The sequence below is a fragment of the Rattus norvegicus genome, chromosome 9, assembly GCF_036323735.1.
Source record: "Rattus norvegicus strain BN/NHsdMcwi chromosome 9, GRCr8, whole genome shotgun sequence".
Classification (NCBI taxonomy): Eukaryota; Metazoa; Chordata; class Mammalia; order Rodentia; family Muridae; genus Rattus; species Rattus norvegicus.
The window spans coordinates 56,972,767-56,999,393 of NC_086027.1; the positions used below are offsets into that span (position 1 = coordinate 56,972,767).

General features: G+C 40.7%; 1 protein-coding gene across 1 annotated transcript in view; it reads right to left on the reverse strand.

Annotated features, from left to right (window-relative positions):
* Window positions 1-26,627, reverse strand: part of Stat4 (signal transducer and activator of transcription 4) — a 115,907-nt gene that overhangs the window by 8,150 nt on the left and 81,130 nt on the right. The window contains exons 6-16 of the mRNA NM_001012226.1: window positions 25,246-25,324; window positions 22,648-22,733; window positions 20,670-20,821; window positions 18,555-18,713; window positions 17,593-17,685; window positions 14,741-14,800; window positions 14,332-14,349; window positions 14,134-14,227; window positions 13,043-13,087; window positions 2,485-2,568; window positions 873-971 (exon numbers count right to left, since the gene is read on the reverse strand). Coding sequence (NP_001012226.1) covers window positions 873-971; window positions 2,485-2,568; window positions 13,043-13,087; window positions 14,134-14,227; window positions 14,332-14,349; window positions 14,741-14,800; window positions 17,593-17,685; window positions 18,555-18,713; window positions 20,670-20,821; window positions 22,648-22,733; window positions 25,246-25,324 — 969 coding nt within the window. The remainder of the gene's footprint in view (window positions 1-872; window positions 972-2,484; window positions 2,569-13,042; window positions 13,088-14,133; window positions 14,228-14,331; window positions 14,350-14,740; window positions 14,801-17,592; window positions 17,686-18,554; window positions 18,714-20,669; window positions 20,822-22,647; window positions 22,734-25,245; window positions 25,325-26,627) is intronic.

Consider the following 26,627-nt stretch of genomic DNA (forward strand, 5'->3'; position numbering starts at 1 on the left):
CTTTTGCAGTTGATCTGTCTCTGATGCCAGGGCGTCTGGGGATAGCAATGAACAGGGCTGTGCCATTGTCTGTGTGGTCTCCTTTTAAGGAACATTGCATTAAAGGGGAAAGGCAGTGAAGGTTGACCTATTTAGTCATCAGTTCTTATGCAGTCACCTAATGGAAAGAATTCTGGCAGAAACGGATTTGAGTAAGGAAGAAAAGTTATTCACATTTGAGCTGTTTCTTCTGTTACTTTGCAACACAACATACAGTTTTGAGTCTTGTTTCCTCTCTCAAGAATGGAGCAAGAGGGAGCACAGGTTTTTTTGTTTTTCTTAAATCTAAGTTCTTTCTTCATTGGTTTTCATGTAAAACCATCTATTAACCATTAGTGTAGTGACTTGAAGTCCATTTTTGGTATAGTGCCTCAAAGAACCACCAGATGGCACCAACACCCAGCCTAAACCTAGACGGGCTCAAGTCTATCAATTCAATTGCAAAATTTGTGCTGTCAGAAACCAGGCAAGATTGATGGACATCCTGGTTGGAAGCAAATGCTGTGTCTTTGTAGAAGAGACTGAGGAAAAGTGTGCCCAGAAGAAGTGAAGGTCGTCAGACAGGAAGTTATGACAGTACTTAGGAAATTTTGGAACAAGGTATTTCTAGTCAGCAGAGCAGAGGACAGCTTTAGAACTCATGGTTAGGCAGTCTTGGAGCTGACCAGAACTCAGAAGTAACCTGTGCCAGTCACTGTCCTTGACTAGAACTCAGATTGCCTCATCACCATTGCACAACTAGACATACCCGGATCGCCACCTTGTGCACATCGCTTGTTGAAAGACAAAGTCAAGCGCCATGAGACATGGAGAGATAGGAACAGGAACTTTACCTGGGAGTCGTTGGTTGACACATTGTACCAAATGATGGACGCCCATGCATTAGGGAGTTGGCTGACATTAGAAATCATCACCACAGGTAATGAGCTGGTCTAGTTTAAAAAAGAAAAGTTACAGGTGGTTCGAACATGCACTAATGTTATCCTTCACCTTCTCATCTAAAGGCCATCAAGCCACTCCCCCACCTTCCAATCCTGGAACCTGGGTGCCACTCAAAAACCTTTCTGTGTTCATCCAAGCAGGAGAACAGTAAGAAAAGAAAGAGGAACCCTTTTTAGGGCACCTGATGAGTCAGTCTCCTCCATATCTTCCTCGGCACTGAGAAATGTCTATTCTTCCTTATGTCACGCGTTGCTTCAGATACAACCAAAGTGGCTTTAGTGAGGATTTAGTAGTTATCCGCGTGTAAGTTATGCTAAAGAACTTAATCTAGAATCTGGAGAGATGGCTCAGTGGTTAAGAGCACTGACTGCTCTTCCAGAGGTCCTGAGTTCAATTCCCAGCTACCACATGGTGGCTCACAACCATCTGTAATGGAATCTGATGCCTGAAGACAGCTATAGTGTACTCATATGCATTAAATAAATAAATAAATAAATAAATACATAAATAATAAATCTTGATCTAAATTTATTTTGAGAATTAACCACTATAACCAATTATAGCCTAGAGCCTGATTAAAGTCTGCACAGGAAGTAGGGTTTTACTGTAAAAGCTGGAGAGGTGAACTATTGGAGTTGGATGTGCCAGGTCTGTTTCTGCAGGACAGTTTAGTAATTACTGTTGCAGTTTTCTACCTTATGAAGTAAACAGACTTTCACAGTCTAGCCCTGGGAGCCTAAGCCCTATAGAGAAGTCCCTTCCTAATAGGCATAAGATTCCCAAGGACAGACCCAGAAACTGAGGGCCTGGGCAGCTTACGGAAGGAGAGGTTTTGGGGGAAGAAGTGGAGGTTTTTATACACTTTCGAATGCATTGCATAAAAAGGAAAAGGCAGAGTCTAACACGGTACACTCTCGAGTAGAATCTTATTCAAGTTGCCTGAAACGGAGCTTGTTAATGGATGCACTAATTTGACCATTGAACATATGCTGGGCCTTTAGTGTGTTCTAGGAATCGTGAAAGGGCTTGTCATTAATGTGTTCAATTTAATCCCCCCCCAGTTCAGTTTTTTATTCTTATTGTTCAATGGTGGTGTTAGATGATCAAAACCACATATTGCCAACATTCTGACCATGGTCCTTTGTTCATTACATCAGAGAAACCCTCCGGAAGATTTTTAGATATAACTTAAGTTTTAGAAAATGTATCGCTACATTATATAGTCCAATGATAGTTATTTCCCTTTATGTTTTCCGTTGAATATTCCTGACTCAGAAAATAATAAAAAAGCAGAAAACCAATCATTCAACATCTATCGAATTTACAAGAGTCACAAGGTCTTTATCCTTCTTATGTTAAACCAGAATGGCATCTAACATTCACTGTGCTGCTTTTCTAAATCGTGTGTAGAACAGACAGAAATCCATAGGAGGGGCTTTCGCTCCCACTGTTGCCAGTGGCTGTAAGTATCACCAGCGAGTAGCTGCTTCTTGGGACGCTCACCTCTAGGTTAATGGTGAGGCCATAGAGGCAGATCTGGGTCTCAAAGGTTATGGAGTGCAGCTCTTCCGTCACCATGTGGCAGCCCTGTGAGGAGACAGGGGGATCAGTTTCTTACAAAGGCAACTTTTCTGACCAAGACCTGGAAGTTAACAAAGTCGGTATTCCCCAAAGGTTCCCAGGATTTAAAATAAGGCGAATAATGACTTTCACTTTCCAAAACATGAGTTCTTGCTTTTAAAAATTCTGGTGTATTTCCGGTGTCTGAAATGCAATGGTATTCTTTATTCTAACTTTCTAAAACTAGTCCTTTGGATTTGACAAATAACTTATAAGCCACATGTTTATGAATCTATAGAAAGAACTTATAATCTTATAATGAATTGTTGAGAAAAGAAGTCAAGGCCCCTCTGGCTAAACATAGGCGAGATGCATACGTTTTCTTCTGTTTGCTCCAAAAACTTTAATAAGATTTTAGTCAAACAAAATTGTCATCTAGATTCCCAGTGTAAGACAGGAAGGTGTGGAAAAGTTGGAAGAGGAGAAGGTCTTAACTGCTCTGAGGCGGAAAAAAAAAAAAAAAAAAAAAGAGGCTCAAACAGGCCAGTCCCAGCACGTGCAATAACTTTTATAGGACTCCTGACCTAGCCAGGCAACAAGGTTTTCTTTTTAGAGCAGATAAGTCAGTGGAAATAGGAAGACGTTGCATTCTAGGTAATCAACAACTTGTGGCCATGGGTGCAGTGTCAAGCTGAAGGGAGGATGATTCTCTGAAAGTCTGTGGTGATATCCAGGTCCTGTATGCATTTGACATCTGGCCTACTCATGGTCAGGCTTTAAACCTCAGGACATACATCTTGGATGTGGACCAGAGCAGAGGTAAATCCACCAGTATTACCTCCGGGGAGCTGCTTGCTAAGAAACAGCCAACTCCGAGTAACTCGTCCTTGATTCAACAGTCTCAACCACATAGAGGAGCGGCCTGTAAATGGCTTCTATGGCCTTAGTTATGAAGTGTCAAGCTAATGCCCATCAGACATTTCATAAAGTCTCTCACATGAACTACAGGTGTGAAATTAAAAAAAACTTCGAGGAAAATACAAAAACAAAAGATTTTTTAAAAAGTAAACAATGTATACCAAGCTTAGTTTGTTCAGTGTAAATAACAAATCAACCAATTGTAATGAGTGGTTATTGCTACTGAGTTGTGCCCAGCAAATGTCTAAGGGTTGAAGAGATGCCAAACACAATGAATAAATGAAAAGCCACAGCCTTCATCGCTGTAAACTTCCAGAAAACCAGAGACTTAATGGGAAGTCTGAGGTTTCAGGAGTACAAGAATGGAGGACCATTTGCAAATGACTTAGAATCAGAATATAAAATAACCAGAAGACAATGAGTCCTTTTCTTTTTAAACTTCTGAAGAAAAATTATTTCTAACTCCGAATTCTATACCCATCCAAACTACCATTCTATACCCATCCAAACTACCATTCTATACCCATCCAAACTACCATTCTATACCCATCCAAACTACCAGTCAAGAGTGACCATAAAACATGTTTCAGACATGCAAAGCCACAGGAAGCTACTTCCTGAAAATCTTCTTTCTGAAAGCTGTTGAAAGAGGTTCTGTAAATAGTAGTAGCAATTAATAATAATAATAATAATAATAATAATAATAATAATAATAATAAAAAATCGGCTAAGATAGAGGAAGACACAGACCTAACCAGAAGAACTGGGGAGAGATAACATAGAAAATAAAACCAAACAACCAAACAAAAACAGACTACATAATAATTATACAACAGATTTAGAAGGTGAATGGGAAAGATTGAAGGGAGAAATTATAGTCCAAATCAGATAAAAGTTGTGTTTTTAAATAGAAAATTCCACTAGCTACAGGAACTGGGGATATAGCCACGAAAGAAAAGAAAAAACACGCTCAGATTAAGATGCTTAAACATGTATAAGGGAGCTTCTCTTCCTGACGAAGTTTAGGGCTACAAGAGGAACAGGTTCTTAAATTAATTACATAAAAACTCAAGGAACCACTCTATCCAGAGAAAACTGAAAGCAACACAAGAATGGGATCATAATCACAGTATGCTGCTTGACTCAGATGTTAAATTGTATATAATTGTAATTTGTTTAATTTATGAAAGTAGAGGGAAAATTGTATGTATGGGTGCAGCTCATAAAAAAGGCCATAACTGAATCTTGTGTTCAGGAAAGAATTTAAGAATTTTATATGCAAAATCAAAAACTTTAAAGATACCAGAATTACATTTACCTCTCAAAAAGTTAATTCAAGGGAGGGGTTAAGGGGTTAAGAAGAGAAATTGCCATTTATCTCTGATGACACCCCATAGTACTTTGCTATGCCTACAACCAGCAGAACTGTCACCATCTAGAAGCTTAGTAGAAAAATGGGATGTTGAGCCCAGGCTTACAGAATCAGATTTTGCATTTTAACAAGAACTACAGGTAGGATTTGGGAAGCAATTACTCTTCATGTGGTCCATTAACATTTCATTTAGTCTCAAAAAAGGACGTGGGACATTTTGTGATAGAAAGCTTAACCCATTTATAAAACAAGCCCAGGAACAAGTGAACAGAAGTGGACTTGTTTAAATTAGAACAATCGGGTGAGTTCTGAGAGAACAGGGTCACCCTGGGAGGAACGGGAAATAACACTGTGTATCAGTAAAAATTCTGAACCCACTGTGCTCATTTTGAAATAATAAAAATTAGTCAAATATGATATGAGTAAGAATTTCATGGGAAGTTTGATAACGCAGACGGTGTTAAGCTTAGGATTCAGAAGAAAAGTACAGACTGAAAAAGCCTTTCCTCTTGGGCTAGAAGATCATCTTATTTCGATTGCCTAAAAGTAGTGAAAGCAGCAGACTGGAGTCACTTTGCATCAGATTAGCAGGAAGTTATATATAATATAATGCTACTTGCAAATCCCTAGACAACCACTAAAATTCCTCTTAGTACACGAACATACCAAGTAAACAATTTCCCTTCCCTACACAGCCTTGACGTCTGTTTTCCTTTCGGTTGAGTGAAAGACTAAGTAACTGAATTCTATTAGGATATGAAACTATTTCTAACTAAGAAAACCTCACCATCTCCGAGGAAAGGTGCTTACACTGTGCCCATTACTAAGATGACCGAGGAACCTAAATTTTCATTTTATGTTTATCAAGGAGTGTTCTTTACTTTTTAAATCCATTTCATCAGTGGATAAGCATGTGCAAATTTCTGAGAGGCTTCCAGCAGGCATGCAAATGTAAACCCAATATTTTAATGACCAAAAACCAGTTGACGAATTGTTACAATGTGGTCTAGCCCCCTGCTTTGACATAGAGCCTTCAACCCACTTGGTACCTCAGAGTTCCACTTGAGCATGGTGGTGTGGCTAAGGCATGGCCTTTCTGGCTCATTGCCCATGGCTTCTCTTCTACTTCTATGAAGGGCCTCAAATGATAATCATGACTCCTAGGTCCTTCCTTGTGCCTAGCAATGACCTTGGCTCTATAAATCTATTGTAGAGAAGGCTATAGCTGGAAAAGGCCTTCCCGAATATGAGCTCCTATAATCTGTGACATAACTAGATATACATGTTAGTCTCTGTCTCTAGCTTTCGGGGCAGGATTTCTGTGGCTTGTATAGACAGGGTGATGGAACCCTTTATTGTTTTTTTGATATAGGTTCCTACTTGTATAGCTGAGGCTGATCTGGAAATCTCTATGTAAACAAAGTTGGCTTCTCGCTCTCAGAGATCTGCATGCCTCTACTTCCTAAGTGCTGTGTTAAAGGTGTGGGTCACCATGTTCCTTTGTTCAAATATTTGGTCTTTGACTTTGCTTCTGACACAGATTTTGTGACTTCTTGGCAAAAGAATTTTTTGTTTCAGATGAAGTGACTCTGGTGGCTCCTGGATATACTTGCAGGATGAGGGCTGGATGCCAGGGTCTCTAACCATACGATTACAAATTGGAAGGTTCACACCATCCCCAAACTCTTGAGAAGAAGAAAGGAGCTAGAAGCTTCATTATCCCCAGTGGCCTATGATAAAGTCAATCATGTCCACTTAATCCTTCCCTAAAACCTCCAAAGGACAAGACTTAAGACAGTTCTGTCTGAATAATATAGAGGTTCATAGAAGGTGGCATGCCACTGTCCTTGACATATGTCTTCTACATGTCTTACATATTACTGTTTCCTTTATAATAGCCTCTATGATACCCTGGGAAATAGAAGCAAGTTCTGTGGGCCTCTCCAGTAAATTAACTGTACCCAAAAAGTGGCTTGTGGGAACCCTGATGTACTGTGGTCAGGAGCACAGACCACAGATGTGATTTGTATTTGATGGAGTGGAAAAGCCCAGTTTCAAGTGCCATCTCCACCATTCTAGTCTGTAGCTTAAATTACATGATCAAGTATGCATACAAGACTTCATTAAAGATGTCTTTCTCAGATTTTTTAAAAGTTGTGGTACATCTGTTTACCATCCAAATGTAGGGTCTTGGAACACATACGTTTGGGAAGGAGCAAGGTTAGGGACATGAAGGGTAGGAGGGAGAGGGGAACTTATGTTCTTGTATTTTAACTTAAAAGAGTATGAAAAATGAAGCTTCTCCAGAGCAATTATTACAGTCAGGATTATCCATTAACCCTGAGGAAAATTTCAGACATTAGAGTTTTGTTTTGTTTTAATCTGGATAACAAGAAGTCTTCTGGGTGATTCTAGCCAGTTTCTGTTGTTTACATAAAATTGCCCGATCCTTTATGATGGACATTTACAACAAAACATGGCAGGGTGGCCAATGTCCAATACATATGACTGACTAAAAGTCTGGCAGAGGATACGTCATTAATTCCCAACGCGTCCATGGCCATTATTCAAAGACTCCATTATTTTGCCAGTGCAATCCAAGCCAGATGCCATTCAATTTCACAGTCCTGACTAAGATACCACCCAAGATGATTACAGATTTAAAATAAAGGTATTTAATAATAAGAAATTTGGCAATTGGCTAAACAACATGACTAAGGCTCCGTATAGCAAAAAAGTATACAAACTAACGAGAGGCATGTCTAGATGCTCCTGTATTAGTTTTTCTCCTGACTAGTAGCATATCTTGGAATCCTAGACAATGTATGAGTCAATAATTAATTCCTTCAGTAAGAAAAAATTCTTGTCTGTTCCTTCATGTTTGCTTGATTGCTTAAGATCAGTGTGCTGTAGCCAAGGCTGGCTTCAAACTTGCTGTGAGCTAAAGAATACCTTGAACTCTCCTGCTTTCCCTCCTCCTTCCCCCTGTACAGAGGTCACAGGTAATGCACCACAGTGCCAGCCCTCTGCTTGTTATCAATCCATAACCTACGTAATACAGGGAAAACTGCAGCACTTAGGAACCAATTCTTTCAGCAAATATTTATCTAGCATGTTAAAAACAACAAAAACAAAGCAAAGAACTAGCTTGGGTACTGGGAAATACCAAGAAGAGAGGCTAGTGGTACAATTGTACCAGAGCCCATAGTCACAGACTCATAAGAAATTCATGGAAATGACAAGTATTCTTAGCATGTACAACAGGGATTCTGGATGGATGCTCCACTCTCAGAAGGCTGGGTTTATAGGAAGAGACGTATGCCATTTTCTCTCCTAAAGAAAACTTACAACAACTCCATTCAGATCAAAGAAAATCAGCTTGCTGTGACCTGTTGGGGCTGGTTGGGTCATGAGCAGTGTGTCTGTGTTTGAGAAGACTGAACCGTGAAAGAACATTGGTTTGGCTGTTTAGTGAAGGGAAACTTGTCACTCAGGCTTCACTGATAGCTTCTTTGTACTTCACACCTTTCCGCTACCTAGAATAACCAACACTTGAGTCTGTGGCTAAAGTCACTAATCAGTCAAGCCTGCTGACACAGAGTGATCTGGAGAGACACAGTGCCAGCAATCCTGAAAGGGCCTGGGGATGCTTGTTTTACACTAGAGACTGCTAGCTTCAAATTCTTGTCACTTGAGAAATGACAGAATAACTTCATTTACTTATTTATTTTTTTATTTTTATTGTGACTCTCCCTGGGAAGGGACAAAGACGGGACAAGAAGGCAGTTACTATCCTTAAGGTATGCTGAAGTATTCCAAAACAAAAATTTAAAATTCATTTAAAACAATCTAAAGCTCCTTTCCTACTTCTGAGGAAAAATTGTAAAATTTCAGACAGAGAAGCATCAGAAACATGTGCAGAGAATGGAATTTGGGGTGTGTGCCAACTCGAGTAGGGAAGTCAGAGAAAAACTTGTGGGAGTTGCGTCTCTTCTCTCACCACACGGCTTACAGGAATTGAACGTGGGTCTCCTCATGGCTGATGGCAAGCTTCTTTACCCATGGAGCCCTCTCACTGACTGGAGCTTCCTTGTTTTGTTAAACATCAAAGCATATTTTTAAATTTTCCTATCCATGCTCTCAACTGTATAAAAGATTAAGCAATGGTGACCCAAAGTGACACGGTTTAATCTCCAGTCCAAGGCAGGGGTGGGGAGACTGGGGGACTTGGGGGTGGGGGTTGGGGGGAGGAGTTGTAGAGGGAATTATTTGTGCAATGTGAGGCAGTTTCACCTATCAATAAAAAAGTCTATGGCCAATGACCAGGGGCAGAATTAGAAGGTGGGCCATCCAGCAGAGATAGATAGATAGATAGATAGATAGATAGATAGATAGATAGATAGATAGATAGATTGATGGATAGAGACAGAGAGACACAGAGAAAGAGACAGAGAGACACAGAGAGACACAGAGAGAGATGGGGGGGTGGATTTTGGAAGATAATCAGGCATGAGTGATTCGTCCCAGACACAGAAGACAGTCCCATGAAACTGAGGGTCAGGTAACCAGCCACATGGCATGACTTAGAATAATCAGTTAATTGAGTTATGAAGTAGTCAGGGAACAAGCAAATCTGTTGGCCTAGGTATTTATTCATATAGAGGAAGTCTTAGAGTCATAATTTTGTTAACCTGCCTGTGGGTGGAAAGGTCCAAAGTTAGAGATAGCTTTAACTACAGGAGGGAATTCCTGAAGCTCCTGTTTGGTTCCCTGGACCTTTGAGAAAAGAATAAGTGTCAGGCAACTTCCTCCCTTTGCCTAAGCTTAAAGCTAGTTACAAGTGCTTTAAATCTAGGGGAGAATGGAGACATCCCCATCACTTTGTCAGCTAACAGTCATCCAATGTGAGTCTCACAATCACAAAAGCACAACTTAAAAACCCAAGGGTGTGTGTGTGTGTGTGTGTGTGTGTGTGTGTGTGTAGCAGAGTCAGTGTAGGGAACTTTAGGGTGAAAATTAACAAACTCAAAGCAAGACGTTTCCCAAAGGGGGTGTTTAGAAATGTAGTCTGAGGTTTCAGAGTCAGGTTGCATGCAGATTGGGGTTGTGGCCTGAGTCCCGTGAAAGAGGCCATCTCTCCAGCCAAGCATGTGTATGGCACATATAAACAGAGAACTAGGAGGATAGTGTTTCCAGTCACTGAATGTGAGCTTCCATTAATGTAATACCTGGCCTCCATCAAGCAGGCAGCACAAATTCCTGATCTGTAAGAACCACAGCCAACCTATGCTCACACACCACCAATAATTCACACATCATTCTTCTTTGGTTCTGTCAACAACCCTGGAAATGTAGGGCTAACATTAACCATGTTCTATAGATAGGAATACTGAGAGGAGGACAGTGGCTTGAAAAGCAGAGTTCAATCACATGCTGTTTTCCTATTCCCCCAGAGGCATAGCAGGGAAGCAAAGGGGGAGAGGGTAGAGCCCAGGAGAGAAAAGGCATTCATGTTTCCTAAAGAAACGTTATGTTAATTTCCTTCTAGGCTTGGCAAGGAGTCTATGGTGAAATAGCTCCCACTTCTGAGCTGGTATAGCAGGCCTGGTGTGAGGTGAGTTGCTCCACCCTCCCAGAGATTGTAAAATCATAAAGGGTGTGTCCCAGAAGGATGAGCAGTACAGGCAGTCAAGGTTCATTCACTGCCTGGTGCAAGCTTGAGTGAGGTCAGCTCCCCCAATTTGAATATGCTACCCACTTAGCGGTGTTCTCACCAGAATTATCTACCAGGAGCAACTGTTAAATGAATTCTCAGCAGGGTAGACCCACTTGCTGCAGGTGCTCCTAGAAAGCAATAGCAGCCTTTGAAGCTTGGAAATAAGGTCGTGGTATCCTTGTTTCCTACCTTCTTAAACTGTGTTACCACCATCATTGGCCCTGTGGGTTTATGAACACCACCACCTTATTTACCAATATTCTTTTCCTCTCTTTCCTTTGGTCACTTCTACTGCCCAAACCCCTGATGACTGGATCATCTTCCTCCACATGTTTCATACCAGTCAACCGTGTCTTAAGCACACAAAACAGTGTTTGAGCCTGTGGCTTGTTCTAAATGTACCTTGACACCATACTAAGATTCTATCAATAGGGGGAGCTCAAAGAATGTCTTAAACACAATAGCCCTTGCTTTAACAAACTTGAAAAAATAAAAAAATAAACAAAGTCATTGTATGCTGTATGATTTTGTTATCAACTGGAAAATAAGAGGACATAAATTCAAAGCAATATAAGTAGACATTACTAATAAGACAGTGCTTGAGTTTTCTATAAGGAGGATGATTTACTTAGAGCTCCGTCTCTAAGGAAATCCCGGGACAGATTTTTATTTCATGTTGGTAAAGATGACAATGTTCTGCAAGAGTTGAGCTATTTGGATGTATTCCCATTGGATATGCTTTGCTTAAGAAAAGTTCAGGATTATTGTGCCTGTTTTTGTTCAGACTTGTAAATAACAACATTCAGGGATGTCAAGCTGAATGAAATATTACAACTGTGTTCAAAATTCCGCCGAGATGTGTGTAATGGGCTTTTGTTTATGACTTTTTTTTATAAGAATGGTTCAGGAAACTTAGAGAAACCTTCACAGGAAAGAATTCCTCTTATTTATTTTGCTAGAACCCTCAAGCTCAAAAGCTCCACTCTGTGCGCAGTGGTTGGGAGGAAAGACTCTCTCGAGGCCTCTGCCTTCAGCAGCAACTCCAGTCAGGAAGAACCACAGCTCAACTTCCATAGATGGGAGGTGCAACTGAGACAATGAGGAGTTCACAGAAGGGAACAGGACTTGAAACCTTTGTGGTGAGTCATGTGGTCTGTGCAAGGGAGAGGGGCGAGACAGAGAGAAAGAGACAGAGACAGAGAGACAGGGACAGAAAGAGAGACAGAGACAGAGAGACAGAAACAGTGAGATAGAGACAGAGAGACACAGAGACAGAGAGACAAAGACAGAGAGACAGGGACAGAGAGACAGAGACAGAGAGACAGAGCGACCACTGACATTAGAAGCTGGGTTTACAAAGTTCTTCCACATGATCTAACCATCTTAGATCTTTGTCTTAAGAGCTGTGATGATAAAGTCAGGGGACTGGCTCTGTAGAGACTGGATTGTAACACGCCTTTACTGCTGGCAACTGCCTTGAGTACTCAGGGTCACCTCAGCAGGCTTCGAGCAAGGCATGCATGGTGTTACCTCTCATCACTTAGGACATAAAAAGTACAACATCTTTTTATCATGTGATTTTCCAAAGGTAACATTTTCAGTCACTGTTGGGAATTTAGACTTCCTATATTCAAACTTGAAGGACAAAACTATAATGACTAATTTTCTAGGCTAACTCAGAAAGATGGCTTTCATGGTCATGTCTAGCCCAGGATTCCACCAGGCTACTGACTGGGATGTGATTGCTCAGGAAGCTTCCGTTTGTCCAGTTCACTTGGTGAACTACCAACCTTAGAGATCAAAGTAACTGATGCCACACAATCAAATAATCATTTTCTCAGTATGAATTTTCTGTAATATGCCATAATTCTGTAAACTTACTTCCCATGTGTGGGAAAGGGGGTGGTTTTAAGATAGTTTGCAATAAAGGAGAGCTAATTAAAGAAACATAGCATCTCTATGAAATATAATATAATTAAACTTTTGGGGGGCTTTAAAGACAAGCTTTCTCTGTATAGCCCCAACTGTGCTGGAACTTGCTTTGTAAACCAGGCTGGCCTTGAACGCACAAAGATCCACCTGCCTCTGCCTCCCTACTGCTGTGATAAAGGCCTGGACCACCACTGCCTGGCTTTAATGAAACAGTTTGAATCACATTCTCCAATGGCACTGGACGAGATGGACAGCTGTTAGCCATGTGCAGTTATGTCCACCAAAAGTTAGGAAACAGAGCATGTGGCATATGTTTAAGGCTTAGATCTATAAACAGAAGATTCGGATGATAAACCAGAAGGTCAATGTTTTCTCTTCAGGGTAATATGGTGTATTATTTTCCTTTTCCTCTTTAAACATTTCCATACTATCTGCAACGAGCAAGCTTTAGGCTTATAATCAGGGAAATGTAGATTTGATTTTATGTACAATTAAGCGATTTAAGAGAAACTTCAATGTTAAGGACTGTTTCCTAGGATAACCCCAGAGTCAGCGTTTCCTACCTCGTTTCCTTTACTCCCAGTGCTGCACTTCATCTCCTTCGGTTGCTTTGAGAAAGAAAATAATAGTGTTTAGACGGAAGGTTATTATCAGTAACCCATTCACTTTCACAGTCGAAGGTGGAAAGTGACTTCTTTAACAACTCCTGTTGTCCCAGTCACTGAAACTTCGCTTACCTGCTGAGATCCAACACAAGTTACTACTGAAAACCAAACTAAACCCCAAATGATTATATATATTACAGGTATAAGTCTTTGTGCTAACCAGCTTGATGTTTCAGAAAGTGAACCCTTAAGGCTGATTCAGTGGTGTCAAACACCCAGGTAGGCACTGGGTAAGCGTTAATTAATAAACCAGAGAAATAGCATGTTTCTGGCAAGAATAGCAATAGGGCCTTTGGAAATCTAAGATATCTCTCTCTCTCTCTCTCTCTCTCTCTCTCTCTCTCTCTGGGGGGAGGCGGGTGCACAGAAAGAGAGCTCTAGTTCAAGAGGAAGTGGTAAACAGGAGAAGCCCAGGATGAAGCAGGGACCAGAGCTTTCTAGTCAACTCCAAGGTAGACTGTACAACATACAATGCTGTGTTGGGACATCCCAAGAACAGCCCAAGTTGTTATGAATTGAAAGTGCTTTCTGCTCCTCGTTCTTGGGCGTCACTTCCTGGGGGACTTTAAAAATGAAACCAGAACGGCTCTGCATTTTAACACAGATTTCGGACGCTTTTCTGATGAACACTGGCCAGTCACCATGAACCATGCAGCTCTGCGGTGTTACCGGTGCTACCCTTAAGAACTCACTGAGTGGGCTGGGGATTTAGCTCAGTGGTAGAGCGCTTACCTAGGAAGTGCAAGGCCCTGGGTTCGGTCCCCAGCTCCAGAAAAAAAAAAAGAACCAAAAAAAAAAAAAAAAAAAAAAAAAGAACTCACTGAGTTCTTGCTCCATGTCCTTTCTACTGTGTTAATTTTCTGATGGGGGCATGATTTGTTTCTCACTTTGGTACTTGATCTCATGAAGGAAACAACACAATACTCTGAATTTTACAGCCGGTTAACTGGGGGAGGAGCATCGGCAGCGTGGTCTCATTCGCTTCTTACCAAATGTCTAAACTCCACTGAGAGGCTCCCATTGGAAGATTCCTCACTGGACATAGCTTTGATGTGAGTTCCACAGAGCACAAATCTTCTATTGCTAGGGAGAAAAATCTTTGCTTTTAAAATGGTTTTGGGTCAATATATACTTAAGATAACAGCAAAAACAAAAAACAAAATAAAACCGCAAAGTAAATATTTTACCTTAGAGTTGAGACATTCCTGTAAAACCAAGGAGAGACATTAAAATGAGATACTAGATCGAGGGAGCCATTGTTAGACCACTTCAAATTGTACCCATTGGAGCACCATCCAAACTTCATAGTAAAAGCTTAAAAATGAAATCTTTAAGAGTTCAGTTAAGGGGTTGAGGATTTAGCTCAGTGGTAGAGTGCTTGCCTAGCGAGCGCAAGGCCCTGGGTTCAGTCCCCAGCTCCGAAAAAAAAAAAAAAAAGAGTCTGGAAGAGTTCAGTTAAATCTTTGAACTTGAAGTCAAATATTTAAAGTAGAGTAATATATATATAAAGTAAAAGAAATAAAATACAAAATTATTGAGTAAGAATTTTTAAAAAATCTTTCCTTGCCATGTTTGAAATTAAATTAGGAAGCTTACTTGTCAATGGATGCCTTCACTTTCACCTGATAGTTCAGTTCTGGCAATTTTATTAGTAATCTGGAAAGAAACAGGAATGAAAAGACAGAATCAAAGATAAAATATTGGAAGTTTTAAAAGTCTTTTCTACATTTAAAGAATTAAAATATATTTCTAGCATAATACCTATAAATAAAACCACATTATCTCCACTACATGTCAATGTGCTTTAAAATGTGAAGAAGACCTCTCTAGTTTGCACTGTGACTTTAGAGGTTCCAGTCTCCATGTGTGTATTAACAAACACACTTGCTGTGTGCACATTGTCTCAGTTAATAGGTACTAGACAGTACATTGGCCCACTCTGAAAAACAGCCGTTTGGGTTGAGATCTGGATGGCGTATGTGTAAAAGAGTTTCCTTACAAGTCTATTAGCCTGGCTCCAGCTTCTCATTCCGTAGACACAAATACTGTGTAAACACAGCAAAATAAGTATTTTGAGAATTCTTATAGTGAAAATGTTGAGAGAGGCCAAACTTCTAAAACGAATATAGAAAATTCCAATTTTATTATATTTGTAGCTTCAAGCATAGTAATATATTTTCATAGGAGTAAATATGCTCATAAATAAAAAAAAAAGAAAAAGAAAAAGGCCTAACTTGAAAGGAACAATTCAAGTACAGTTAAGAATTCCTCAAACTCCTCCTTTTGATATCAGCCTTTATATATTTTGGCCTTTCGCCTTCCCAATCCCCAAGGTAACCCACAATGTGCTTATGTCTGTAGGTTCCCTGCAGCTGCTGACATTCACTTACCTATTCGTCCATCCCAAGCCTTCTACACTCATTCAATACATAATGACCTCCTCGTGTACATTGCATATAAACTCAGATATCTGAAAATTCATGTCGCAAAGATTGGGAAAGGAAGAAAGCGGGGCACGGCTATGTGTAAACGGAAAGAATCCAGCCCAGCAGATGAGATGTATGTAGTGTGGAGGAAACCACAGATCATCAACGGCCCAGGCAAAGCTGTGCATGCAGTGAAGCCAAGGGTCCTTAAATGTCTTGCATGCAACACAGAGTTGGCTCCAGAGCAGTGTGTGTTAGGTGTAAGATTGGTCGTAGAAGATGCTGAAGAAGGTGGTCTCAGAATATGGACAGACTCTTTTTCTCATCTTCCTCCTAATTCAGCTCCAGAAAGGATTTGATCTATTATAAGGCACTCAGCCTAGAGCCAGGAGCTTGAGATCCCTTTGGGGGGTGGCTTATCAGATATTTACATTATAATTTATAACAGTAGCAAAGTTATGGTTATGGTAGCAACAAAATAATTTTATGGTTTGGGCTCATCGCAGCATAAGGAGCTGTATCAAAGGATCACCACGAGGAAGGCTGAGAACCTAGGACCTTTGTATCACCTTCCCTGTGAAACGGGAGAGCACAGTACTGTGGCAGACAGAAGCTTCAGGGGGAAAACCTTGCACGATCTAGCAAAAAAGTGGGTCCAAAGTTCAGGAAAGAAAGATGAGGACCCCACAGTCAAGTTGAAGAGGAAGACAGGATGCCCAGGCCAGGATAGGGATCTGTCTTCTGGCATCATTTCCAGCAAGTGCAAAGTACACCCAGCTCTGGCGCCTCTTCTGCTCAGAACGTTTTGCTAGGCAATCCTTATCACCTCCCCTTTTTCTCATAAAGTATTTTCAACATCCTCTCATCTACATGGATGGACACCCATTACCCCTCACCCTACTTTCTGTGTACTGTCTCCTGGGTTCTACAGAGGCACTGAGGTGGGGAATGAACAAGTTTTGAGAATGAAATTTTTAAAAGGAACCTAGCTAAGCCCTCTGCTTCTGTCCTTGTATCTTGGTGCAAAATTCACATAAAGAAATTGACTGAGAGGTTTAATTCGGGTTTTGAAATGCAAATTGAAAAGCGCCACCCCTTTAACCACTGGGTTCCAATGCTGCTATGAGATGGAGAATCCTGCGGAGAGAACCTTTGGCTGCTCTCTCCCATGCAATCAATAAAGATTTGAATTTGCTCGCACTTCCAGAGGTGACCTAGTGGTTAGGAATGTTCAGCTTCGGGATGGATTTTAAGACACACTAAAAATCTTCGGAAGTGTAGAGCGCTTGCCTAGCAAGTGCAAGACCCTGGGTTCGGTCCCCAGTTCCGAAAAAAAAAAAAAAAAGAAAAAAAAAAGAAAAAAAAGAAAGAAAAAGGAAAAATCTTCAGAAGTAAGACTGACGTCTTAAGTTTACTAGAGAAAACCCGAGTTTTGGTGGCTCATCATGATCCAAGAGTACCAAACAGACAAGAAACCACTGAAAATTCTACAGACTCCACTTGTCTCTAAATAAGGTTTTCTGCAAGGATATGCTGAAAGCCGTGGTGATCGGAATCTTTGTGGGAACCCCAATAAGCCCTTTACCAGGTACTCCCAGGGAAAGAAAGCGCTACTGCATTGTCTGTATATTCAAAGCCTTTCACAGCCTGCCCCCGTCTAACTTTTTGATTCTATCTCTCCCTGCTCCACTCTGTTGAAAACAGACTGGGAGCCATTATTTCTCTCCTGCAATCCTCTCTCCCTTCTGTCTTTCCAGTCTCTCTTCACACTAACCTTTTCAGCAATTAATCCCAGAGTGCCTGGTATTATGATCGAATGCTTTCATGCTAATGTCCCTCACGTCTTCATTAATTTCCCACGTTGTCATGCTCTTGACAAGCAAGTTCACATCATACCATTTCTGCAGGGATTTGCCAAAGTTCAGCACTGGGCTCCCAGCAGGGGCTCTATGAGGAACAGCTGCACGTAAGGCGCCTTAATTAGCGGCGGCTATGCAAAACGACAGAGTGTGGTTTGCCTACCTCAATTTTACAGTGAACTGAATGAGGGTTTTAAGTACCATCGGCCTCTGAGGGTGTGTTGGCATGCATGGCTGTCGCTCGACCACAAATGAACTAGATAAAAAGGAAATATTAAAACATTAAAAAATATTGACAGAGAAATAACATACTATTTTCCCTTAGAGTCCAAACATTTTACACCTAGGAGATGCTGAAATCCCCATTCCACTCCAATCTTCCCAGCAACTTCTCAGTATAATATATAAAAAATGCTCAAAGATCATCCCTAATTAATAATTTTTTCTTTTTCTCTTTCCTTCCTTCCTTCTTTCCTTTCTTCCTTCCTTCTGTGTGTGAGTGTGTGTGTGTGTGTGTGTGTTACCCCCGCTGTCTCCTCCTCAGCCTCTCTGCCCATCTCTGCCCATCTCCCTGACCTTCTCCCCGCCCCTTTCCCCGCCCAGTCCCCGCCCCCCGCCCCACCCCGCCCCGCCCCTGCCTCTGCCTCAAGTTTCAGGATTAAAGGCGAGCACCACCACCGCACAGCTAACAATAGTAATTCTTAATTGCTCTAATGGACTCAATACAGGCTCATGTTCATCCTATACAACAAAAGAGAGGTTTAATTTATGTCACTTTGGACTGAACACTGGGACTCCTGGTTTGTATTAGAATTTTTTCTTCAGTGCACTCACACAAAGAGCTTCCCACCCTCATTTTTTGGATACACACTCAAGAAGAAAGAAGTCTTCTTTAAAATGAGAAAAGTGCATGGGAGGTGGATAATATGGCTTATTACCTTATGGAGAACTGAGTCAGCTGCTGGGGGAAGAGGTGGTGATTAAGAGTGGAAATGTGGATCTGGAACTCTCTGGGGTGCTAGCATGGCTTCCTGGGGGCAGTACTCTCCACTGTCCCTCCGCTTCAGGGCATCCATACAGCTCCATGCTGTAGAGGGAGGTCTACAATACTAGTGACTCACTTACTTCTTAAAAAGGTTGTAGATGAGGAAGGTCGCTCTCTCCAGCAGGTGAACTCTTTGAGCAGGGATGGGATCCCCTTCGTACGTCATTTTGGTAGATTGCTCCTGTAATTTCTCCAGTTGCTGTCTAAGTTGGAAAAGACTCTCTGCCAGTAGGGTAAAGCTATTGAACAGCAAATGAGAGGATTTTTCCTTCCCCACTTAGTGATCATATTTCATAAATAATAAATGATTAAGTGATTGTTACATTAATTAAAATTATGATTACTGACAATTCTTCATTTTTTCCCAACCCTTTTCTTCCTGAATGAAAATTCCTTTATGAATTATGTTCAACATTTTCTAATTTGTGCTTTCAATTTACAGGCATCCTTTATGAAATACTGTCAACATCTGGAACCAAATCCCTTTTAATTGGCCTTTAGATCCTGTTAAGTATGCATATTAAGAATATGACTCCCACTAGAAAGTCAGAGACAGACCAATTTAAAATACAGAGTACAGAACATGAAGAATGTTAATGTGTAAAACTCATCTCCCTCCCCTCTATATACATTTGCAACTCCTGAGTGTTAGTAGAAAATGATGACTCAGTCCTTTTTGCACAAGTTAGTGTTTGGGAAGCCTTGCTTTGATACTCAAATGCAACTCTGGTCATTATGTGCTGATCTTGGCTTAGAAATGGAGGTGTGGATTAGGTCAGAACAGAGAAGGATTAGAAAGACTGAAAGAGAGGAAGAAAAAGGGGGAAGAGGAGGGCTTCTATGGCAGATCACCTCTCAGCAATCTCCCCAGGTACTCTTCTGTCAAGTACACAAAGGACCAGGGAGGGAGCCGTGCCCCGCCCCCCGCCGCCCGCCCCTATTCCCCGCCCCCGTCCCCCTGCCCCGGGCAGCTTTCACTGTAGGTCCCATTAATTTGTGGTTCTCATTACCCCCTGTGTTATCTCGATTTCATAGTAGAGTACTCTGGGTTTAGAGAATTGAGGAAAATCCGGTGTGTTTGAAAGCAAGCCCACACCTTTATTTCTGAGAAGGAAGCCCCGGAGGAACAGCAAATTTCCATTTTCTTGAATTATCTCTTAAAAAGCAACTTTGGAAATGGTAACTGAATGATTTTTGTTTCTCCTTATGTTTTTCAATGATTTTATTTTGCAGCTATGAGTCAGAAAACCTTATCAACATTTTTATCCTTTAATGTAAAAAGATAGTATCTACATTTAACAGCCTATCTGCATGTTTGGTAGCAATGCCTTGTTGTACTAACTCTTGGAAAATTTTATGTCTCTTGTTATTGTGTCAATAGTTTTGTATAGGGTCTTGCTCTGTAGACCAAGGTGGCTTGGAACTTGCACGACTCCCCTGAGATGGCGGGTGTGTGTTACCATACCTGGCTTGATTTATTTTTCAACTGGTCAATAAACATTGTGTGTATTTGTAGTTTTATACATGATGTTTTGATACATTTATATACTGAAGCGTGGACAAATCTAAACTAAAAAGATATGTACTGTGTCCCGCGACCTTCTTCTTGTAAGAACAGAAACTCTATGGGGTAATTTTCAAGTACATAACATATTGGTAACCACAGTCATCATGGTGTATGATAGATTCCCTAAGCTTATTCTTCTTTCCTACTGAAATTTTGAATTTTCGACCAACACCTTTCACAAAGTAAATGCATTTGAAAATATGAAACTAAAGGTTGAGCTTGAGGCTCACGCTTTAAGATGTTTTTCAGATTTCTGAAGCTAATGTTTGTTCCACCCTTAAAGACGTGCTTCAAAACAAAGTCATTTGAGTCTTTTAAGATACCATGTTTGCTTATTGAGCGCCACCCCCCCCCCCCCCCCCCCGAGCTGGTGACCGAACCCAGGGCTTTGCACTTGCTAGGCAAGCGCTCTACCACTGAGCTAAATCCCCAACCCCCATTGAGCGCTTCTTATGTATGAAAAAAACGCTTCTGTTTTCTTCCCAAAGGAGGCAAGCTAAGAACACGGAGCAGTGGCTCCTTCCTGCTCCGTAGTTCCCAGCTGTGGTATAGAACGGATTCTCACTGAGCAAGTGCAGCCTGTGTGCTTCCTGTGGTTTTCACTAGAAACTAAAGTCAGTCGCTTTACCAGTTCTGAAGCTGGTCCAACCCGTTGTGGAGCGGGCCACCAATGCAGGCGATCTGTTGCCGCTTCTTCCAGTCCTGCAGCTCTTCTAGCAGCATGCTGTTCATGAGCAGGTCTGTCTCATTCACTATCTGTGTCATCTTACTGAGTGCTTCCTAGAAACGGACAGCATGCAAAGAGGTCCACAAAACACCAGGTTACAGCTCTGCTTACAAAACACACTGGTCCGAGAGACAAAGAGTCGAGTAAAATGGGGTTGGGGATTTGGCTCAGTGGTAGAGCGCTTGCCTACGAAGCGCAAGGCCCTGGGTTCTGTCCCCAGCTCCGGAAAAAAAAAAGTGGAGTAAAATGAACCAAATATTTGATAGTGCCTTCTCGAACAAGAAAGTCATTACAACAGTATCACAAGAACCGTGGCCACAGGTTGTCGTTTTCATGCATCAGTCTCAAGTGTCTGATGGGAACTTCTGTGTCAATATGGAATAATGCTGTCCTAAACCTGCATTTGAAGGCCAGTTAAAACAAACAGTTGTTTGTTGTTTGTTTATTTGCATGTGTACTGGTGCTGTGCCTGCATGTTTGTCTAGCTGATGTGTGTGTGTGCAGTGCCTCCCGAAGGCAGAAGAGGTGTTGGATCCCCTAGGAGCAGAGTTTCAGTTGCTTGGGAGCCACCATGTGGGTCCTGGGAATGGAACCTGGGTCCTCTGGAAGATCAGCCTTTGTTGCTCTTAACCCCTAAGCCATTGCTCCAGTGTCTGCTTCTATTTTTTTTAAACGCATGTGGTTATCCATCTATTTGCAAAAATACTAATTAAAACTTGGGTCTTGAGTCTTTTCTTCAGACTTTATCTGTGCTTAGGGAGGCATAGTAAAATATGAAGCATAGAAAGTAGGAGATGGGAGTTTCTCTTCAGACTTTGTGAGTTTGGAGAAAACATTTAACCTTGTTATAATTTAGTTCTCTCATATATATGTGTGTGTGTGTGTGTGTGTGTGTATGTGTGTGTGTGTGTGTGTGTGTGTGTGTGTGTGAGAGAGAGAGAGAGAGAGAGAGAGAGAGAGAGAGAGAGAGAGAATGGACTACATTATTTTCAGAGTTCCTTCTCTCTAATTTTGTTTCGCAAGCAAAATGAGAGGTGCATATGAAGCGGGAATGGATCATCCTGAAAGGCTATGTGTTAGCCTGGACTGTCTGCTCGGGCACACTGCTGGGGTGCTTGCAGTCTTACGTATGTCTGATTATATTTATAATCAATATAAAGTGAAAATAAACTGAATGGATGCATATAAGTTTATTCACTAAAAATGATCTTTTAGAAATGAACTACTGATTTAACAGTCATTGGTTAAACACCAATTGCATTTACTTTTACAGACAGGGAGAAAATTGAAACAGAAATATTTACTGTCTTGAAAATATTTCACCGAGCCAAGAAAAGTTTGTTGCTCACAAGCCATTCTTAAGTCTTGAGAGATTTCACAAATAGGACACTGTTTAACAAGGCCATTCTCAGAATGGAATATAGAACACCAATTTTCCCAGTGGAGTTTTACGTCATCTGGTAATTTTTAACTAACTTCAAGTATAACCCACTTCAGAGTCTTAACAACCTATGTCTTGGGTTGGGGATTTAGTTCAGTGGTAGAGCGCTTGCCTAGCATGCGCAAGGTCCTGGGTTCGGTCCCCAGCTCCAAAAAAACAAAACAAACAAACAAAAAAAACAAAAAAAAAAACAACCTATGTCTGAAACAGTGAGCCGAGAAGCCTGGGTGCAGCTTCCAGTGAGTTAATCCCTGCAGCCATTGAATCACACAAGTAAGATTGGGAGGGCACGAGGCTGAGGTGGCCATACAAGTATGGGACATTCTGCCGTTTTCCATTCAGTGTAAATGAACTGATAAAATCTGAGGCCTTGGTTATGTAGGATGAGGTTTAGGAAAAGAAACTCAGACAAATGGCAAAGTAAAATTCTTCACCAACCTTTCTTTTAAAGTCCAGGTTATTAAGCATTTCTTGCAATGTCAAAACTTCCTGGTTCACCAGGATACTGTTCTTGTCACCCTGATCTGCAAAGCAAAGGAAATGCAATTTAGAATTATCTTTGGGGCAGAGCTTTTTAATTCCTGAAAGGCAAGTCCACTCAATCCATCTCCAGACCAGCCCTGGACAGAACCAGGGGCTTAGGTTGTAAGAGACAAAAAGATGTCTTGTGTTGAGGATGGTAGCCCAATCCAAGAATGTTTTTATTCTGCCAGAAAGAGGTCCAGACAGGCATGCACAAGAGACCTTTTATCTATCTACAGGTAGATGCGAGAGCAATGTCATGTGTAGTTTTATGCTCTACCTGCTTAACTCTGGGAGGGGGCTGTGGATAAAGGAAGCTTTTGTAATGGATTTATTTTACTGGTCCAGCCTGCACCAAGGATAACTTTGTTTGATATAAGGAATGGGGGACTTCTTTGTGCTCAAGATTAAATTGTTTGACTCATTCTCGTGTCTGTCTGTGTGTGCTAGGCACACAACCGGACTGACTTCATACTGGCTGCATAGCTGCCGATGCTCTTGAACCCCAGGTCTTCTCCCTGCCTCCGCCTCTGAAGTGTACAGGTGTACAGGTGTAAGCCACCACAACTGGTTTTCAACTCTTTATAATGCATATAAAAGCTAAAAGTACTGAGAAAACTTAGATAATAAAATGCTATATTCAAAATAGTTTTATTGTTTACTATAGCTTGTTATATTGTTATCTTTAAACTTCATGGTTTACATGGAAATTGGAATAAATCTGTTTTCAAAGATGCTTGATGAAATAGTGTTTTTTTCCCTAGGACCCTGCTTCCTTTGATAAGGGATTAAACCCAAGTTGTGTTATTTCTTCTAAAGAGAAAATTGTACATTTAATAATCATGAGCATTTTGAATATTCCATGGCGGTTATGACACCCTGAATACAACAGGAGACTGAAAGACACCTTCTTTGGAAAAATTAAACATTTAAACATTCTATAACAATCACCCATACTGTCTTCAAGGCATGTGCTAACATTTTACTATAAGAAGTTCTGTAAAAGATGTTTATATTTGCCTTGTTCTTAAAAACATATTTCGAAATGAAAATTTGAAGTAAGTAAAATTGTGAAAATATTTCAGTGTTCCCATCTTTCCCTGTTGTGAAGATTTGAATAGGAATGGCCCCACAGGCTCGTATGTTTCAATGCCTGATCCTCAGTGGAACTGTTTGGAAAGGATTAGAGCAGGTGAGACCTTGTTAAAAGAAGGCGTGTCACTGGCGGGGGCTTTGAAGTTTCAAAAGTCTATGCCATCCCCAGTGTCTTTTTCTCTGCCTAAAAATCAGGATGTAGCTTTCAACTACTGGTCCAGCGCCTGCCTGCATTCCACCATCCTCCCCACCATGATGATAGTGCACTGAACCTCTGAAACTATAATCAAACCACCAATTATATGCTTTCTTCTAATAGTTGTCTTTCCAACAGTGGAAAAGTAAGTAAGGCACCTATCTAATGTTTTCTATTATCTAATACAAGAGGAGTGCCATGATCTAAACTAATAAGTCTGTACTGGCACCGTTCCGTCAACAATATAAATAGGACTAATTAGAGTCTTAATGATTATCCCAGTAATTGAAGTAAAGTTAGACTACCAATTCACTATTGCTTATACATCTAGGATCTTATAAACATTCTCATTTTCTCCATCCATTTATTAAAAATCATCTAACTATAAACAGTGTTTAAGTACACAGAGTCAAACTAATTCAGAATCTTTTTATTTAGACATTTATTCAATTATTTAATTTAAGTTTTAGAATATTTACAAATAAAAATTTAATATAAAATTCTATACACAAGAACATACACAAAATGTCTAATTCTTTGGAAGATAAATTTATAGATACATATGCTTATGACAAGGTAGAGAAAATACAAGAAATTTTAATCAGGCTTATCATGAGATATCATGTGATTTTTATTTTTAATGTTTTTGCCTGTTTTCCAAATTCTCTTCTATGAAGCTTATTTCTACTTTATTATTTTTTGAAAATTTTAAGACCTTATATCAGACTTCCTGACTGCATTAAGTGATTATTTTTATTCTCATTAGTTGTGTTTGGTTTTTCTTTTGAGGAAGCTTCTTGCTATGTCTCTCCACGTCACAAGTGTTGCACGCATGTGCCAGCATGCCCAGCCCTGAGATCTTAAAGTGTTACAATTACACGCATTGCCTCCACACCCAACACTGAGCTCTTAGCTCTTAGATTCTCTTACTGGTGGTGTTTGGGGGGGCGGGTTGCGTGTTGCAGTGGGCATTGTTTCTTATGTAACTTGTAACGTTCTTTGAATTGGTTGGTAAATATATGTGTTTAAACTTTACATGGAGAAATGGAAAATGCGAAACTGGAAATATTATTTGCCAATATTCCGCAGAAGCATGTCGGTGGGGGACTCACATATGCAAGAGGGTCAAATTTGCTCGCCATTTGACTCTTACCAGTGAAGAACCCTAATAATTAACACTGTTTTTATGTCTATTGAGAGTTACAGACAAAGCAATGACTTACCCATTGTCTGAATTGTTTTATACCTGTAGTCAAACTCATCTTGCAGATCTTCTAAGTATTTGGTGTCTTGTTCTGTCATCTTTATACAAGAGGAAAATATTAAACTATGTTGAGATGCTTAAGCATGCCATACAAACATCATATAAACAATACACTGGGGAAGCCAATCTCCAACAGCTTCCTTGACTAAGGAGCCTACACCTCTAAATGGCTAATCTACATGTATGCAGGGTCCGACGAGGCCGAGCTAGAGTGACAGTTGTGTGGGTGCTGCAAACCAACTGCTCCTAGGCATCTCTCCTAACTTTTTTCTTTCTGCTTAAGGAATCTTTCAGCATATTCATTCTCATTTCTGAACTAATTGCAAGAACTGCTATTATATCATTTCATTTACAGGGCCCTTCTGACCTTTCAGTCTGTTCTGCTGCCCTCTGCACTTAGTGAACAGGAACCAGAGATATACAGTGTATAACAATTCTGCCAAAATAGTTTTCTTTCTACTTTTTAAATTTGCCTGTAATTTTATTTAATTAATAATCGATTACTGACTTTTTGACTTTTCTTTCCCTCAAACCCCTTAGTGTTGTTCTCTGTTCAGCCTTAGAAATCAATAGGCGTTGAGATTTTGCACATTGTCTTTCCAGGTATTCTCTCGTCTAGTTGTGTCATTACTCATGAAGTAGATTCACTCTTGGTTTTTGAAGATAAGAAAACAGAAGTTTGGGCTGGAGAGATGGCTCAGTGGTTAAGAGCACCCGACTGCTCTTCCAGAGGTCATGAGTTCAATTCCCAGCAACCACATGGTGGCTCACAACCATCTGTAAAGAGATCCGATGCCCTCTTCTGGTGTATCTGAAGACAGCTACAGTGTACTTATATAATAAATAAATAAATCTTTAAAAAAAAAAAGAAAGGAAAAAGAAAACAGAAGTTTAAGAATGTGGAGTGGGTGATGTTTTGTGGGGAGGGGCTAAGCAGCACAGCTTTGACCACCCCTAAACCGGACTGCTGCATCCTGCATTTCAGACTGCATTCCGCATTCCGAGAGGTCTTCTCTAAGAAAGTGCATTCTTTGCTTTCTGCATAAATTCTCAATCTTACCATTTAAATTACTGACTGAAAAAATTATCAAATCTGGGGTCGGTATGTATGTATGCTTCAACCGTGTGGCTTTTAAAGTTGGTTGGACTTGAGCATGGATCTGTGTGCTTCACCCTCTGTTTTTGTTTGGCTTTGTCTGTTTTTGAGACAGAGACTAAGTAGCCCTGGCTAGCCTGGAGCTTGCTATGAAGACCATAATGGCCTCAATCTCATGGAGATCCTTCTGCCTCTGCCTCCTGAGTGCTGGATTAAAGGTGAGCACCATAAAATGTACACACCTC